We start from the raw sequence: 19,218 nt of genomic DNA, 5'->3' as shown, positions 1-19,218 counted from the left end.
GCTTTGTTCGCATATTGAAAAGTTGTCCATAGTTTGACCCACTGTGGTTTTAAAGCACGCATCAAAATTGTATTTTACGTTAATATAATGCACCTGCACTAGCAGGCCCTTTGATCCACTCATCTATCCTGCTGCATCACAACACAGCCTAAACTTTCAGTTAACTCAATTTTCAAAGAACTGGGATAAATATTTGATCTTCAATCCTAACAGTAGGATTGTTCTTCAATCATCATCAAACTATCTTTAAACTGAAGCTCATCAATCTCGGAGACACTCGCGTCCACAAAGCAGTCGACGCCTTTCAATCTACCAATGAGAACAGACACCAAGGTGTTGGGAAAAAAAAAAAAAAAAAAAATCAATATTTAATCAGATTTAATTTCTTCTTTCATACATAGATGACATTCAGTGGAGGTTAGTAAGAAAATTAGACGGAGAGAACACGAGTTGATTTTAAATGTAGCAGCACAGGCACTTCTAGTTTCAGTGATGGCATCCACAGTAAATCACTTGTACTTGTAGAATCCTTCTCCTGTCTTTTTGCCATATTTGCCCTCCGCAACCAACTTGTCCAGCAATTCACTTGGTTTAAAGAGCACGCTGTCGGGATCCATTGCTTTCCAGCCTAAAGATAAACAGGAACAGGGTTTAGATTAATATATATCGGTTTTATATACCTTTCCCAGTAGCTTTGCTTCCTCTTCCCTCTGCCCAAGCTGTTTCACTCACCATCGATAATGAACTTCATCGTGTCTAGTCCTACGTAGTCAGCTAGCTCAAAGGGCCCCATGGGGTAACCACCACCAAGTTTCATAGCAACATCAATGTCTTCTTTGGATCCATGACCTGAGGAAGGAAACAAAGTCGCAACCGTGAACAGTAATCAATCAAAAACTAGAATATTAAAGGATGTTGAAACGACAGAGAGGCAAACCTCTCTCGTGCAGCCGGATGGCCTCCATCAGGTAAGGAACAAGTAGACGGTTGACGATGAATCCGGGTGTATCCTGAATAAACAGATGTTGGATACTGCTGAGTGCGATGTTAGAGGTACACGCTCCGACTCAGCTGTCAAAGTCAAAGTCGCTCAGTCGTTCCACCTGCCCATTTCTCCCTCGTGTCTCATTGGCATTGTTACAAGATTACCAAGGTTATTCTCTTCATCTGTGAGTGGCCATAATGCTCATCAGTGTGTTTTGTATGAGACTACATCCGTGACGTCAGTATATAAGCTTACCTTGCAGGACACTGGTGTTTTTCCAATCTTCTTGCTGAAGTTCAGGAGGGAATCAAAAGTCTCTTGGCTCGTAGCTGGGGTGCCAATGACCTGTAGAAGATTAATACTTTAGCAACTTTAAAAAAAATTAACATTATAATTCCCAACATACAGGTTTCTCCAACTGATGCTGTTTTCTAATTAAATGATTAAAAGTCCCTGTGTACATCGGGTGGATGTTGTTACCACTAAACTGAACCTGGCTAGTAGTTTCCCTTTGTTTGAGCAAAGATAAATGAACAAAAAAATACATATAATATTGTATTTTTCTTCCCTAACAGATGCCATCCAGGGCAATGCAATTTTCAAATGTACAATACAGGTAATGATACCTTGACTTCGATGACAGTTCGTGAAGCATGCTTTTATTGATATCAGTTGCATTAAATCCATCTTAACAAAAATGAAATTACATTACGGGACAAATCTTTATGCAGTTTAGAGGGGGAGAGTATTCTTTTTATTTATTTTTGTAATTAAAAAATGTTCCCTAAACACCTCACATGCAGGCTATCACTAGACACTACAATTTCAACATTGTACTGAAGCACCCTGCCCTTGCCGCCTCCGTGCCCATGCGCAACCAGCTGTTTGTATTACTATTAATAACTGTATCTTATCACTAGAGATGCAGAGCATTGTGGTCACTCGATTTACTCTTTTAAAAGAAAAGAGTATTAAACATTTGTGTTATCTGTAAACTCGAGGAAGCTGAATAAAGTCTGAGTTTTAACTCCCACAATGTGCCCCTCATTATGATAAGTATAACACTATGACAGCCTTGTAGGTCACGCCTATATATAGCTGACTCTTTTTTTCAATCCGACCAGACTGTTTTTTTTTCTCAGCTGTCTCAAGGTTTTGACATGCAGATGTGCTTTCTTAATAACCCCTTTAAAATCCCTCTAAACCTCTTCAGCCCCAGATAAACCGTAGGTGTGGTATATGAGCTATTGTTATGAAATAATGGACATGTGAACTCTGAATGGGTTTATACAAAAAGATAAACTACAATCACCCATTTTCGCACCTACCACCCCGTCCTGAATACAGTCATATACAACTTGTACACGCAAACAAATGATCACAGTCTATTTTATCTCTCCTTTTGTTTTTTTGCACATATGCTTCAGCTAGATGCCCCATATACATTACATCTGTTAAATTACTTCCTACTACTGTGTTAAAAAAAAAAAAAAAAAAAAAAAAAAAAAAAAAAAAAAAAATCACGATTTCTTCTTTGTTAAATGAATGAATAAAACAAGCACACTGATTTTTGGAGGGCCTACCTCGACCAGCTTCATCATCGGGACCGGGTTGAAGAAGTGAAGGCCACCGAATCTGTCCAGCCGGTTGGTGGAGCTGGCGATGTCAGAGATGGGCAGGGAGGATGTGTTGCTGGCAAAGATGGTGTGTCTAAAACCCAAAGTGCAGAAAAAACAGACAATGAGTCACCCATAATACAGATAGAAGTTAATATTAAAGCAGAAATGTGCCTTTTCATTGCTCTTTAAGAAGACCAACAAATATTCGTTCCCTCTCGGACGTGAACTTCAAAATGAATTTGGAAAGCATCCATTGCTAATCAAACTACTTCCAACACATCACACAACAGAAAACAAGCCTTGCTTACGCTGGTGCCAGCTTGTCAAGATGACTAAAAATATCCTGTTTGATTTTCAGATTTTCCACAATGGCCTCCAGCACCAGATCTGAGCCCTGAACTGCAGAGCCAGCATCAGTCGAGGTTGACACGTTCTGCAGGACTTTCTGGATGAACTCTTCACCTGCCTTGAACAAACCAAACACAACATTATGTTCTTCTCTACTTAACTTGGCACATTTCAACCTATTAATAATGTGGTCGTTTATTTTTGTCAGTCAATCTCCTGCGGCTCACCTCCGGTTTATCAGCAAACTTCTTCTTCACCACTCTTTTGAGGCTCCCTTCCAATGTTTTGATGGCCTTTTTCAAGATGCTGTCATTCGTGTCCACCAGCGTCACCGAGTGGCCAGTTGACGCAGCAACCTTCAGAAAGGAAATAATTTCAAGATTACCTGAAACACAGATGTCACTGTCAGTGATTTTAAAGTAGGAGCTCCTTATGTGGAATTGCTGCTCGTGTTACCCAGTGGCGGAATAAGTAATCAGATCCTTTAATTAAGTAAAAGAACCAGTAAAGCAATGTAAAAATACTCAATGACAAGTAAAAGCCCTGCATGAAAATCCCTACTTAAAAAGTATTTAAGTATGAGCAGAAAAAAACGTGATGTGATGTTGACAAAGTCAAAATTTCTAGAGAATAAAGGCAAAAAGTTGAGAAGGTTAACCCTCAACATTTAGACTTCGTTCGTCAAATACAAAATAAAACAAAAACAAATGTTCTTCCTCTTACTTTTATTTCCTTGATGCGACACTTCGTCGTAGAAATGTGATCCGACTACACGCAGCTATTTGTAACATGTCAGGAAAAACAGGTTGAGAACAACTGGTTTAATATTTAACAATGCGTTGCATTTCAAAAGCTTCTTATAATCATCTATTGTGTCTAATGTTAACTTTAAACGTAATAAAAGCCATCATAAAAATGCAGTGGACTAGAAGGTACAATATTTCCCTCTGAAACGTAGTGGAGTGAGACTGTAGAGTAGAACCAAATGTAAACACTCAAGTTAAAAAGGTGCAAATACTTCGAAATTGTACTTGAAATTGTAAATGTAGCCTACTTGAGCTGCTTTTAGCTGCACCTGTGCAGGATTCACAGAAAGTGATAGACATTTTTTTTTTTTTTTTTTTTATATGAACACAAAAAGCATGACAGCCGATGGACCGTATAATCACTTTGTGAGGCTGTCAGTAACGCTAACCAGCTACTTGGCTAAAAGCTCCACGAAGGCACGGCGTCGCTTACTTGTGCAATTCCTGCGCCCATTTGTCCGCCTCCGATGATCGTCACATGTTTGATAACCACACTCCTGACAGCCGAAGACGCGAAACCCCTGTGGATCTGGTGAGTGAAGAAAGCCATGGTTCGTGTGTGTGTGTGTGGACCTGAACCTGGTGAAGGACACGGTGGGAAATGATACGGGCACGTAGCACGTGGTGAGCGGTCACGTGATCACGGAGACGCTGACTACCTTTAAAGACACCGGCCGAGACACGGTGACATTTTCTCCGCCCTCAGTCCGGGACCTACAATGTTTCCAGTTTGATAGAAGTTTATCGATCCTAAAATAAATGAAATTAACTTAAAAATAATTAAAAGAGTAAAAAAAAAAAGAAAAAAAAAAAGAAAAAAAAAAAAAGCCAAAAATATACATTCATGATCCAACATAACTTCAGGTAGTTATTATTAAAAACATTTTTTTTATTGATTTACAGTAATCCATACATCCAGTCTGAAAGGAAACATGTTTTTAAATTTTTAAGCAGAATACACTTATTTAAATCATAAAAACATAAACTAATACAATATTACAATATATAATATGAATATCCAACATTTATTACTGACCTTATTATTGAATTTCCCGATTCATTCAAAATAAACAGCATTGATAACTGATAACAGTCTAAATCTACTTAAAAAACAAATTAAAAACTATAAAACATCCCTTGTCTTTGTGTTCATTTTATGGTCAGCATTTGTCAATACTTTTGAAATGTTACGAACTCAACAACTCATGGATAATCAGGCAAATAATCTATAAATCAACAACAACAAAAATAATCTGGGATGTCAGTCGTATAATAATAATAATAAAAAAAACATTTAATTATTTCCGGATATTTCAAAATGTCTCTCCGGGAGAACTTGACCTTTAAACATTTTTGGACTTTGGTGAAGTCCTCAGCATCAAACCACCCCGTTTACGTAACATCTTCTCCACTGTTACATGTTTCGAGCACTCACACACACAGTGTACGGGCAGGGTGCTAGCGTCAGGCCGAAGCGTCCGTGCTGAGCAGGAGGAGGCTTTCCCTCTGGGAGTGTGAATTTAAAGGCCTGCAGTAGGCTGGTGACGGTCAGGAACAGCTCCATCTTTGCCAACTGCTCACCCATGCAGACCCTGCGACCTGAGACGTATAGGTGTGAAATCATACGATGTTGGTGCATACAAATACATGAATATAGAGACAAATGCTTTGAGTCTGATGAGTAAAGGATGGCATACCAATCCCAAATGGTATGAAGTACTCTTTCCTGAGCAATTTCCCCTCACTGTCCAGGAAGCGTGCTGGATTGAAACGGTCCGCATCATCCCACAGAGACGGATCTCTGTGGACGGACCACAGATTGGGCAAAATAACGGTTCCTTTAGGAATAGTGTAGCCTCTGAACACTGAAAAAGGAGAAAAAAAAACACACACACACACACACCTAAATGCAACCCCCTTAGCAAATTAGATACATTATTGTCAATATGTGAATCGTAATATTAGTAATTTTATTTTAAGTAATCTAAAACTACCCTCATCAGGATTGTCAAATAAATAACATTCAAGTAGTTTTTATCTTTGAGAAAACAGAGATCTGAGTGGTTGGGTGGTGGCGGTGGGGTTATATTGGTGTTGTTTACCTGTTGTCTCTGAGGCCATGTGAGGAATACCCAGTGGAACCACAGTCGTCAGTCTCTGCACCTCCATGATGGTGGCTTCAGTAAAAGGTAAACTTCCTTTATCAGTCAGAGACGGGATCCGATGTCTGCCCACCACCTCATCAATCTCTGCCTGGACCTTGTCTTCAATCAAAACAGTAGGAGAAACTCTATATATATATACACATATATAAAAAATGCATGAAGTCACCTCAGCAGAAATGAAGTGTGACTCCAGGGCACTTAAATAAGTATGAAAATGCAATATGAATTCACACTTCTCCAACTGTGGTTAAATGTGTGGTAAGATGCATCATCGAACCATACGTGTTCTTATGTTGAAATCAGGAAGTATTCGAGCAACAGGTTTCTGATGCACATTTCCAGTTCCTTTTTTCCCCACAAGACCTTTGCATTAATGAGGAAACAAGGTCTGCCAACATAAAAAAAAAAATCAATCACTTCTATGTAACTATATTTTTATCCATCAATATCTTGAAAATATACTTTGAAGCTCTAAAATGATGTAAAACTCTTATTATTGACAATTGTACTGTTGTAAAATCTTTTACTGTGTGTGCAAATTATAACTTTTATGTTGTTTATTCATCAACAACATGTGCAAAGTTCCATTAGAAATCTGCAACAGGAATTCAGATTTGGACAAGAGATGATTTTCTGGGGTTTTATCAGACATTATCTGATTTGAGGTCTGATTTCAAATATCACATTTGATGGCAACATAACTCCACTCCGCTGGAGGCCAATTTTGCTTCAGCAAACTACACAAAGTGATTCAATTTGACAAAGGGTGTGTAAGCAGTCAGTAACGGATACATCAAACAGACCGTTGCTTCTTTTACCTTGGATATCAGGGCGTAACACCATGTAGAGCAGAATCCACAAAACTGAATTGGTGCTGGTGTCAGTTCCAGCAATGAAGAGATCTCCGATTATATAAAAGAGGTAATCCTCTGTGAAGCTGCTGTCTTTCTCCCCGGCAGCTTGCTGGGCCAACATCTCCATCAAGTACATGTCTGCAAGATCTCTGGGATTGTCAGGATCTAATGTTTGACGGTGCTTCGTAATAATCCTCTTCAGAAACACCGTGATGTCTCTTTCTACCTGTCGTAACTCCTTAAAGACCCCCAACGGCAAATAGTAGAGCAGCGGGAAGATGTTGATGAGGACTGCGGGGCTGTTCACGCAGATCTCCAGCCCGCGCACCATCAGGTCTACAATAGTGCGGAACTCGCGGTCCTCGTGATGGAAGCGCTGACCCAGGATCAGTGAGCAGATGACGTTTGACACAGCGTTGCTGATCAGTGGAGTGAGGTCCACGCCGGCAGCAGCGCCCTCATCACTCAGGCGCAGCAGCTCTGTTTTGATGGTAGCCAGTCCCTGCTGGATGCAAGGCTCCAGACTCAGCTTCCCCAGGCCAAAGCTTCGGAGTATGGTGTGGCAGAACTTGCGCTGCTTTCTCCACACCGGCCCGTAAGGTGCAAAGACTATGCCTGAAGTTGAAATAAACAAAGAGAATAAATGGCTTATTGCTCATTTCATTAACCCCAGTAAAGAGAGCATCCAGGTCCAGTGTCAGTTAAGTCTATTTTCAACCTGATCAAACCATAACACTAATAAATACAGACTTATCAGAAGGGTGCATGTATTGTTTCAGACTCAAAGTCCTTCCCAAACCCTATATTTGGTGATGCGGGCCATTGGTCAGTTCAGGCTTTCCATGACGGTGTGTCCACGTGATGTCAATTTCATCGTGTCCAAGTTTCATAAGGGTCAGTGCAGACCTCTCTGTAGACATTCACGTGTAGTCCAAAGTTTGTGATTGTGCTGACTTACGCACTGCAAGCGCACTGACTGGATGTTTACCTTGAGGAAAGGTTGTGGACCACACTTCAATAAATCATCACTAAAGGAGTACAAGAACACCCGTCCGGCACAGTCATTCTCCTTCAATTTGCCACCATCACTTTCACAACCATACCTCCATGTCCACTGTTGTAAAGCTATTAGAGCAATAAGAGTAGGCCCGCAAGCCTCAAACTTTGTCCAGACGTTCATGTCGTCTACGTTCCCCCGATATGCTTAAAACAAGGAAGTCAAGACACGTTTGCGCTTTCGTTTACATAAACAGGGTCCAAACACAGTGAGAGGAACTGGAGAGTTAACAGCCCACAACTCACTTTCATCCGAGCATGTTGGAAGGATAAAGGATCCTAAGACCATATTCACCATATTCACATAACTACACCTCATTAGATTCAACCAAATTTGAACGTGTTTTTGTTTTACACACACACACACACACACACACACACACAAACATTATTTATCACAGGGCTTGACAGATTGCAATCCTTCCAGCTATGTGCCTGATAAAGCTGAACCTGTTTACACACGTCTGTCTGTTACATGCCTTTGGACTGTACTCCACTGAGGTGTGGAATAGTCCTTGAATGCAAACACTTGCTTGCCTTTGCGTTTAGTCATGATGGTCACAGCGGGGATGTCCGGTCTGTCGGAGAACACCTCGGGATGGTTCGACAGGGCATCCTTCACTGCTTCGTATCCATTCAGCACAACAATCAGCTGACTCCCTACAAACAGGCTGTACACGTTTCCGTAAATGTTGGCCATTTCTGCTAAAACATCCATGATGTTTACGTCCGCTCTGACTGGCCCCCGTCCAAATCTCCTCTGGACGAAAGAGGGGATGAGAAAGTGGCCGAAGTTGCCGACGACCGGCCACGGCGTCGGACCCGGAGGGATGTTTTTGTAGCAGTCCCGTTGTTTCTGATAAAAAGCAACTATATAACACACCAGCAAGACAATGATCAAAGCTGCAATGTTGACGTGTGAAAAAACCGAGCTGCTCTGAAGTCCCAGCCATGACAGCGAAACCATGGCGTCAGAGTTCAAAGAAAATAAACTCAGTGAGCATTTCAGGTATTTAATTCTCCAACACGACTTCCTGTGTTGTAAAACCGCAGGAGTCAATGTTTTTACCGTTAGTGGCCTCCTATTGGCTGACTGTGCTGTAGCCTGCTGTGATTGGTCTGTTTAAATCAGCCTTTATTTTGTCTTAAAGGAGACACCACGGCTTTCCACGATCCGGCAAAAAACAGAGAATTTGTACTTTTTGATAGGGCTCCATTTATTATGCTTTATGAGCTCTAATCAATCCATTCGATGGTTAACACACAATTTACTTATGGTTTCTAGATTTGTAAAAAACAATTAGTAACAACAACTTTTGGTTTGCCAGATGGTGTAAAACCCTCCATGACTCTTGCTTGTCTTTTAAGCAAGTACTTTAATCCATTTGTTAGTTTGTAATATAATGTAACGAGCAATATCTACTGACTGCAACCCGATCAGATGCACATAGTCCATCTCTACTTCTATTTCAGAAACTCAAAATTCTTACCATTTACGATATTAATGTTTTTCAAAAATGTGTCTTTATTTTTAAAAATATACTCAAAAGAAGGAAATATTACTGAACAGTTTAAGACTTAGTTTCAAGTAAATGCACAGGTTCACTCTTACTCTACCACTCAAGTCTCAGATCTTCTACCGCCTAAATTTCTCACCTGCAGAGGTCAATTTTCAATTTGATACAGGGGTACCAAATTATGGAATGGCCTCCCCCATCGAACAAAAAGCTGTTCCTCTATTAAATGCTTGAAAAGGTGCTTAAAAAAATAACTCAACTGCTGTTTCATAACTGCAATATACGCATATACACTCTCAGCCATCAGCATACTCATATCTTTTTGCTTTTATATTAACTTTATTGTTTTTGCTTTGATTGTTGTAGCCTATATTTTGTTGTTATTTCTGCATATGAACTTTGTATTTTCTATAATTGTAAATGTTTAATATTATCGGGTGGAGGCTCCAAATTAGCCCACTGTTTTTTTTTTGCCTCTCCCTACACTGAACTGAATTTTTTTATTTTGTAAGATCTTGTGTGTTTTTAATTTGTGCAAAATAAATCAAATCAAGTCAAATCAAATCAAATCAAATCATATCAAATCAAATCAAATCAAAAGGCTGTACATGTTGCTATATATGTTGGGTTGCTGTGTCTGATTGCAGTCCAAATCTACTCTGAATGATAGCAGTGATGAGAAAGCCCACCCCTTTGAAAAGGGAAGCATCTCGACTACTTTTTCCTACTAATGTATAAACTAGTATAAACATTCAAATTATATATTAAAATATAAAATGTGAGAGCTTTGGAAAATAAACCACGTTAAATATTTAATCCATATTCAGCATATTTTTTATAATATAAATACACAGCACTGTGCATTACTGTTCTTTATGGGGATAGGCATGTGGTTTTGACTATATTTTCATGTATCACAGAAATTACTTTTTGTGTATAGTTGTGCTTTAAAGTATAACAATTTACTTTAGTTATTAATTGAATTAAACAAAAGCAATCCTCTGAAGCGATTACATTTTAATACAATAGTACAACGTGAGACTACAGCTGGGATATACACACTGAAGGCTACTAAAATTAATATAAAATGAATCATAACATTAATAAAACTGATAGAAAAGAAATACAATAAAATATTCATAATGGCAGCTTTGGTACACCTACGGACATGTAACACACTAAGGCACCTTGTGATGTGCTAAAGCACTTTGATAATGGAAGAGTTAAAGCAGCAGATCCAAAGTCAAAGTCTTGACAATACTGCAACAAACCTACGAGTATTTTGCAAAAAACTTGATTCATGTGTGAACTGACCAGAAGCAATTACAAGTATCATTTACAAAAACATAGACTTAAAGAACTTTAATCAATGAATAAATCACCTTTGCAAATAAAAAGACATTATGATAATCCTTCCAGGCATATTTCGCTGAAAGATTTCTTTCATTTGTTATTAATGTTCTTGTCCAGTAGACAAGACTGAATGAATAAATGCCCCTTCATTGGATTATCAAGCAACACTGCTGTGGTATCTGGGACGTGTCACTCCTCTCGTGTGCTCTGTACCATGGAATACTTCTTGCAGGGGTTCTTAAGGCAAGCAGGCGGCCAGGTGATGGGCCAACTGTACGAACACGGCACCGAGATTTGGACATTTCTCTCCAGGAAGTTGAACAGTGGGTTCCACCAGGTGTTGGTGAGGTAGTTATTGGGCGAGCATTTCAGAGTCTGTAAAGACAGTAAAAATGTTCTTTAAGAGTGATATCATGGACAATAAAAGTGCTTGTTTAACAGACAGAGACAGTCTATTTGCCAATAAATTGTCTGAATGCCAAAGCCTCATAGTAGCCGTGAACCACTATCCAGTGACAAACAATAAACAGTATGACTTCCAAACAGTTAAATTAGTTTGAACAAACTGAAATAGAACATAATACTAAAATCAATGGCCATTGTTGTATTTTTTGTGTTTTACTTTATTGGTCTTCTTGATTGGAAATATTGTGGTAAAAGTGTAAAGCATATTAACCATTATATTATTGTTTCATGTTACCTTTAAGATAATTGAGCATTGATGCAGTGCCATAAAAACTGTCTTTTTACAATTTGCCCAGTAGAGGGAGCAATTCACCATTTTGAAGGCACAGTGACAATAAATTACATACAGGCATTTTGAAACAGTCTTAAGAAAATGGTCTATATATTACATATTATTACATACGTGAAATAAATCCTTTTAAACATAAAACATTATTAATTTGTGTGTTTGCATGGAGCTTAAACAGTTAAAGTAAACTCCCAGAACAAAATGGACCATGTGTCACCAGGGAGACAGCAGAGACACATGATGATTCATATAACAAGGTTATACACAAGGTTAACACACACACACACACACACACACACACACACACAGTGTTCAGACCTGTAAATTGGCCATGGTGTGGTACCACCAGAACAGACGGGAGGTGACAAAATAGGCCACGACCACGTCCACACTGTAGTGATCATGTGCCACCAAGATGCACACCACACCCACAGCACTCAGCAGCCAGCACATGAGATGGTACCACCAAAACGACCGTGGTGAGTCTTGAGGGAGGGAAAGACAAGAGTGCCGTCAATATTTATAACAACATCCATTTGTTCTCTGTTCTTACGAGTATTAACTGTAAAAAAAAAAAAAAAAAAAAAAAAAAAAAAAAAAAAAAAAAGGCATGCTGTGGTATTTCAGTGAAATATAACTAGACCAGAAGAATTTATTGCAACACAAAATATTAATGACAATGGAAACTAAAACAGCTGCTTGTAAATCTCAATTAAACAACATATTTTTTGGCGTTTTTTTGAAAGGTTTTTTAAATGCTTTATCAAGCTACAACAAATATCCAGCATACAGGTATATTCAGAAATATACAGCTTTAGAAGCTCTCTGCTGTCAAACACTGAATATTTGATTACTAAAATAAAAGCAGTATATAGTATTATATATCAATATGATTATATTAATACAATATTTGTGTTAGTTTGTAGAAGGTTCATGTGTAGCTGTATAATACAATCTGTGGCCCGTATGAATTGAGAATGCAAACACACAATGTAGCTCATGTATTATTAAGGGTAAAATCCCATAAATTATTCCACACAAGAAAACAAACAAGCACAGCCTTGAGTACTCACACTCCTTGATGAAGAGATAGGTGAGAGTGAGCATCACCGTGTGTCCACTGTAGAGGAAGTCTCCACACAAGAGATGGGAGTTTGTGATGGAAAGGCCTCCACCTGAAATCAGCTGCAGAATTCGCTGAATCTTTGCCTGGGAATCTCCGTGAAGCTGATATAGGAGAGGGAAGATGTTATGAGTGAAATAAATGCCGGATCAGCAAGAACATTCACGCTACATTACTGATTATTACCAATTATTTTGTCTTCCAGTTTGTTTGCAATCACTTCTTTCCTCTAATCAAGGTCAGAATAAAGGGAAAAATGTCAATGTCCAAAGACTAACATAATCTCTTCAAATTGTTTGCTTTTTCTTACAACAGTTCAAAAGTAAATTACATAAAATTTCCAGTGATGTTAAACAGTTTGACATTTTAGTCTCCACTGGTTACTTGGTAATGTCCCTGTGACGACAGCAGGAAATTACAGGACAACAAAAATGTTCAGCAGTATCTTCAACGACACGTAATGAAAATACAATTGTGATAAGATCTTGGTTCTTGAACTTGCTGCCTAAATTACAGAGTAGACTTCTTACAGTAGCTGACGGCTTTTATATTCTGTCCACTTTTAAATTTTTGGGGAAAAAAAGCTACGACTAAACCATCTAACCTCTGATCCTTTTGCACTATACCACCCAGCAAACAAGTGCCAGGAGCGCATGTTTTGATCAGACACTGATGCACTACAACATCATTGGTCTCCTGAGGCAGTCAAACCTCAAGTGGCTTCTTTTTTTTTTTTTTTTTATTGTTTTTTTCTCTTGTGTAGCTGTGCAAAACAAGCCTGAGAAGTGCCTGAGAGTACATAGGTGAGAAACAACTGCTCACACCCTTTCCGTATGTTTGCATGCTACTCACCTTAGGAGCGCATGTCATGTGCATGCCAGGTACAGGCAAGGTGGTGATGTACATGGTCACACAGCGGTACAAGTACAGGGTGCCAATGAGGAAAAAGAACCGTCTGCATGCTATTGACCTGAAAATGGACAAAGTAACAGCCGCCATGGAGTCATAAATGGAACTTTTGATTATGCAATACTTCTCATATAACGTATATGAAGTGCAAAAAGTGTACTTCATCGACAAAATGGCAAACATCTACTCAAATCAACAAAATGCTGGAGGCAGTCTTGCTCATTGTGATTACTCAACATGTTGTCAGGTACAGGCAAAGTGAGGGATCTTGTTCGCAAGTCAAATTGAGTTTAATCAACCAGAGCATATAATGACAATGAGAAAAGACCAACTAGTATGCATTAAAAATGTTAAATAGTTTTTTGTCATTTTGCTTGCATTGTTGCAAATCACCAATTTTTGTTCCATCCTAGCTCCCAGACAAGTGACCAGATATGGAAGACTTCATGATAATTAATTAAACTATACATTTTTCAGCTATATTGAAACAGTCAGGATCTGGCTTTGTTGTAATCTCTAATGAGCGAAGACTGCTTTCTAATCTACTCATCTACTCATTCTGAAGAGTAAGACGGAGAGCTGTCCAAAGTAGAAAAGACAGAAATGCAATCTCCTCACTGACAGCCGCCGCAGTAAACTAATATGATGAACTTCCTGAGTAATCGGAAGGTACTAACAGCTCAGTGACAGGTTACAACCCATACAGAGTACATATAGTATGAAAAGGAAATACTGTTGCCCAATCAACTCTCTCTGCAGCAATGTTTTTTTTCTCATGGTTTTTTAAAATTCTGTATTTCTCCAGTTATCAACAATCTCCACAAAGATTAACTGATATCAATAAAATATAGAACATCCCATAATGCTGAAAAACACATGTGCAATTAATAGTACCAATGTTTCTTACTTGTATCTAAAGAAGAACAACTGGATCATCCAAATGGTCAGCAGCACCATGCCGTTGATCTCCGTTACTGTAAATGCCCACTTGACCCTGTCAATATAGTCAAAAAACTTATCAGGAAGAGGTGGGCTGCTTTCTTTGGGTGGAACCCTCTCGTGGACGACCGTGATGACGACCGTTGTCAGGACCAGGTTAAAACCAGCATAGAAGAAAGCGATCGCTGTCTTCCACCACTCCATGGGCAGACGGTTGACCTTGGACTCTGGCACAGAGATCTTCACATAGTCATTATGCCTTCCTATGCCTTTCCGAAAGGCCCTCTTTGTATCCTCTCCACCTGGAGTGTGAACAGGACAAGTTTTACCGGCGCTGGGCACAGGTCCACCCTCCATTCCTGGGCTCAGATTATCAGTGGCAGAGTCTCTCGCATCCACAAGCTCCTGTGATGCCATGGGTGCCTGCACTGTCCATCCACAGGCACTGCTCCTCTGAACTGAGGCTTTTTAGCTGCATGAGAGAAAACAAAAGGATGAAAGTCTTCTGCTTTGGAAAGCACATGTCATCATTTTTATTTTAGGGATAAGCAATGCAAGGGATGGCTGAAATCCCCATCTCACAGTGAAAAGCTATTTTTGAGTTTTAACACCCAGCTATTGTAGATGTCGTTGTATGAGTTAATGCACTGTTTAAATACATGTACCTGTAAATTGTCCGGACCAAGAGGTCCCAAGGAAAATGCAACTTTTTAGAAATTAGCAAGTGAAAGGTTTGTTTTTGAGCTATTTTCATGTATTGACTTGAGAGTGCACCATTGCAATGACCATATTCATTCGTTCACATTTTAAAAGGCCTCTCGTCCCTTTAATAGCTCCATGAATGGATTAGAGAATACTGCTATCAGCCCTGAAATGCATCATAATAAATGTCATCTGGGATACACACAGAAAGCTATGTTTACTTGGAGAGAAATCTAGCAGCAGGATAAAAGATCGGATAGAAATAGAGCACAGCTGGATACAAGAGAGCTGCTGAATGTATCAGTTTCCACAGAATCAAATTTTGGGAAAATATTATTGCAGCGGGGAAAGGATTAGAGTAGAATAGCCTCTGACTAACCCATAACCGTTTCAGTCTTTGTTATGCAACTGATGGCTACAGAACAAAAACTCTGGCATGCTTTAAAGGTTCATAAGGTCTGTTAATACTGAGCAAGAGGGGCAAACAACATCAACAAGAGCAAACAAACAATATAAGCTAATTACAATGCTATGTCCCTTATGTTATTGTGATACATGAGATTGTGTTGCATCTCTGTGGTTATTATACGCCGCAAGATCGTTTATGTCAAAGACATTTAAGAGGAAGTCCCTATTGCTGGTCTTCCATAGAGTTTGCATCAGGAGTTTGAACGATTTCTAGACTATAGCAGTCTCAGACTGCATGGTGATTCACCAGTTATCTGTCAAACCAGCATAAGGCCACTGGTTTGGAAACAGAAACACATTTTTATCAATATATTTGTAAAACCACTTAGACAGGTATCTAGTGTTTGAATTGGTCTGAGGGCATAGTTCTCGTAAATATTGATTGCTAATTCAAACACTAATTTGATATCTATGTCCGAGTCTTTTAAAAGATTAGTGTGGTGTTCAGTATAAAGAAGAAGTGAGATATTTATTTTCTAGTGTTTATTGTGACATTGTACTGTATACTGTGCATGGGGCACAGTGTCTCCATTAGACTCTTTTTCCAGTCCCCTCCTCCCTAGTGTACAGTACGCAGCATTTTCCCACCGGTCAAAGCACCAATCACTCTAAAGGGATGGGTGGTGATGGAAAACTGGCAGAGAAAAAACCCTATTCCACATGGTCACAGGCCGTAATGGATAACTTGGCTGCCTCTACTCACCCGAGCTATTTCAAGAGAAGTCAACTGGTTGCCTTGAAGGCTGTATTTTACTCCAGGGGAACCATGGTTTTGACTCCATTTTGGGGCCTTCGTAATAACATGCTTCTCTTGCTGTCCACTCATTTTCCTCTCCGCATAGTGTCTTCATCAAAGGGAGGGTTAAAAATAAGTCACACAAGAGGTGGCCCTGCCCTCCAAGACCTAGTGAAGAGCTGACTTTACTTGCTCTGAAACAAGATTAAGAATCTCCATGTTCAGTATGTTTCAGTGTTAGTTTTGTGCTCCCATGTCTTCTGTTTTTATTTTCATAACAGATGCTATTTTGGTTTTTATAACAGATGCTCAAAACGGATGTTTAAAGTCTCACTAAAGAGTTACTGAAGTATCTGACAAGTTTCTTTATTGCAACATGTTGAGTTTTTTTTTTAATAACAATAATGAATCTGTGACAAAAGAATGACTAGATAGGTGTTTAATATTATTATTGTTATTATTACTATTATACTTATTATTGTGTGTCGTAGTAGCAGCAGACTAAGTATTCTATACTTGTGTAAAATACTTCATTGCAAGTAAATAATACTATGTTCAACATATTTCTTAGGTAAGAGCAGATAAATATGAGAAAAATGTTCTGTTACAAAAGTAGAAGTATTTGTTATGCAGGATTTTTCTTTTTATTCCTGTATATTATAGTATTGGCATTTTAATAGTGATACTTCCATGTGTATGTAGTGCTTCACTGTTCTAACTGGTTCAGGTGGAGCTAACTGTGACTTATTTTCACTGGAAATAAGTTCAACAGTTCAATACTCTATTTGAGCTCATGGATCCATGTGGAAGTACAACCAAATACATGTCATTGTCTAAACATAATCTGAGTGAGTACACAGAGTAAATCAATGTTGGCCTCTGAAATATGTTAGAGCAGCATGAATTAGCAGGGACTGGAAATAAGTAAAGCACCAGTAAAACTGTTCAGGACAGTGGTTGAACATGCTCTTGTCCTTATTACATTTCATTTAGCTGACACTTTTATCCAAAGCGACTTACAATAAGTGCATTTCAACCACAAGGGTACACAACCCAGAACAACAGGAATCAACTTATGTTACTTTCAACCCCAGTTAGTATTGTCTCTGTAATATAGTGGAAATCAAAATAGTATTACTTGTAGTAGCAGGTCTTGATTTTATAGTATCAGAATTGTAATTAGTCATAGACTTTTTGCATATTCATTTAAACATGTTAGGACAATCATGTGAATGACGGAGAGCAAATGTTGGGTTCCATTACTGTTTTACACAAGTTTATCATCCGAGGCTGTTGATCAAAACAGAAAAACACAGTCTTTGCGAACAGAACAAACATTTGTTCTTATATTTCTGAAAAGACATCCCATTTCATACGGTGCAAGCAAAAATAGTGCCACTGTGTGGACCCACCCCAACTATTCTGGATTCCATAACCACATGTGTGGTGGATACTGGCAGTAATGTCAGGCTCAGGTTTGGGTGTCTACTGTATGCCTCCCACATATTACAGGGTGGCAGTCTGTCACACATGGTGTGTTCAGCACAGCCAGTTTTGAAGTTTACTTTTGGGGTGTAACAGTGGCCCCACACACAGTGTTAAACAGGTTCCATATGGGGCTCCTGGGTGGGGCAACAGTCATGTCCTGTAATTAAGCCCTCTAGACTTGACTGAGACAGTCAAAGTTATTGCAGTTGGGAAATGACAGCTGAATTATTAAAACGGAATTAAAGCAAAAGACTTATGAAGGAGCATTCAGAAATAGGATAGTGTTTTTGATGTGATTTGTGACAAGTTTTTCATTACTGTATGTCACCTGATGCTTCATCATCACAACACGTACTCTTCCAGCTCATGTAAGCGATCCATAGAATAAAACGTTTACATGAATACATGAACCGATATTACAAATAAACATTCAAAGATGTTAGGTCGTATCCACATTAGGCTATTTTTCCGTATCTGTATGCAAGACTGATGAAAAAGTTGAACGTCATCAGGAGTATAAAATTCTGTTCGCAGGGTATAACGTAATATATATTTTTTTTAAATCACAATAATACCACTATTCATATATTAAACATAACCAACCCCACACATAACGACGACGAGACGATTTTTCTGCATTCACATGGTGCACAGTTTGTAGCATCCTACCTGCCTTGCTCGGGCCTCCCAGCACCTCTTCCTGGAGTCGCAGCTCCTTGATTCCCCGATGCTGCGCCCTGTCTGGTCGCTGCTCCTCTCAGGCTGGTCTGCTACGTTAGACTGACACTGCCGCTCGCGTTTGAGGGAGCGCTCCTCCCTGATGCCCCTCATATTCACAGATCTATGTATCCAGCCTCCTGCCTCGCATCCCCTTTAATTCAGTGCCTCTGTCCTGTAATAAGCATATGCATCACCCTGTAACTCCGCTGATTTAAAAATAGATATTTCGCTCTTAAGTGGTATTTTAATTATTGTGAGCGAGTGCAGCATTTATTATGGAAATAATTCTGTTTTTTTTGTTGTTTAAATAACTTTATAGATTACAAACATGAGATGCAATATTAAAATCTATTTTAATTTAGTTTCCAAATTTGCGTATTTATTTACGAGTCAATCATATTGTTTTACGTAATTCCACGGATAGCCATATTAGTAATAATACATATTTTAATTCTCAAAAGATAAATATTCGAAATTATTATATATTTACAGGAGTTTCACTTGCAACTGTGAACCCTTCAGGTTGCAGATCAGTTGAGTCCCTGAGTCTGTTACTGTGCTGGGTTAGGACGTTGAAACAAAACTGACGTCAGATCAGTTTTTCCCGGAAGCGACCTCAGACATAGCCAAACGTCACTTCCTCGCCGGTGACGTGGCTGCTCGGGAAAGCGCTTCC

General features: G+C 39.0%; 3 protein-coding genes across 5 annotated transcripts; all 3 read right to left on the bottom strand.

Moving 5' to 3' along the window:
* Positions 1–334: 334 nt before the first annotated feature.
* hadh (hydroxyacyl-CoA dehydrogenase) lies at positions 335–4,377 on the bottom strand. The gene is made up of 8 exons (XM_069168150.1): positions 4,192–4,377; positions 3,180–3,308; positions 2,913–3,070; positions 2,569–2,695; positions 1,241–1,330; positions 938–1,010; positions 733–849; positions 335–628 (listed from the first exon to the last, which is right to left on the bottom strand). The coding sequence occupies exons 1-8, from the start codon at positions 4,306–4,308 to the stop codon at positions 510–512; spliced, it is 930 nt and encodes a 309-aa protein (XP_069024251.1). The 5' UTR covers positions 4,309–4,377; the 3' UTR covers positions 335–509.
* A 270-nt stretch (positions 4,378–4,647) lies between these two features.
* Positions 4,648–8,853, bottom strand: cyp2u1 (cytochrome P450, family 2, subfamily U, polypeptide 1). The gene is made up of 5 exons (XM_069168215.1): positions 8,371–8,853; positions 6,742–7,392; positions 5,861–6,022; positions 5,456–5,623; positions 4,648–5,357 (listed from the first exon to the last, which is right to left on the bottom strand). Exons 1-5 carry the CDS (start codon positions 8,798–8,800, stop codon positions 5,173–5,175), a joined length of 1,596 nt encoding a protein of 531 aa, XP_069024316.1. The 5' UTR covers positions 8,801–8,853; the 3' UTR covers positions 4,648–5,172.
* Positions 8,854–10,350: 1,497 nt separating this feature from the next.
* Positions 10,351–19,192, bottom strand: sgms2a (sphingomyelin synthase 2a). 3 transcript variants are annotated; one of them, XM_069167124.1, is made up of 7 exons: positions 19,033–19,192; positions 18,492–18,714; positions 14,397–14,900; positions 13,433–13,550; positions 12,531–12,684; positions 11,776–11,942; positions 10,351–11,078 (listed from the first exon to the last, which is right to left on the bottom strand). In XM_069167124.1, exons 3-7 carry the CDS (start codon positions 14,843–14,845, stop codon positions 10,893–10,895), a joined length of 1,074 nt encoding a protein of 357 aa, XP_069023225.1. In that variant the 5' UTR covers positions 14,846–14,900; positions 18,492–18,714; positions 19,033–19,192; the 3' UTR covers positions 10,351–10,892. The 3 variants fall into 3 exon arrangements, with proteins under 3 accessions (XP_069023225.1, XP_069023226.1, XP_069023224.1); XM_069167125.1 differs by lacking the exon at positions 19,033–19,192 and having other exon boundaries at positions 18,496–18,812; XM_069167123.1 differs by lacking the exon at positions 19,033–19,192 and having other exon boundaries at positions 18,492–18,811.
* Between the last annotated feature and the right edge of the window lie 26 nt (positions 19,193–19,218).

This window comes from Embiotoca jacksoni, unplaced genomic scaffold, assembly GCF_022577435.1.
Source record: "Embiotoca jacksoni isolate LCO1_2020_lvr unplaced genomic scaffold, fEmbJac1.0.p SCAF_4, whole genome shotgun sequence".
In the NCBI taxonomy this organism is placed as follows: Eukaryota; Metazoa; Chordata; class Actinopteri; family Embiotocidae; genus Embiotoca; species Embiotoca jacksoni.
Note: the sequence above shows the minus strand (reverse complement) of the source record. Positions and strands in the feature narration are given on the sequence as shown.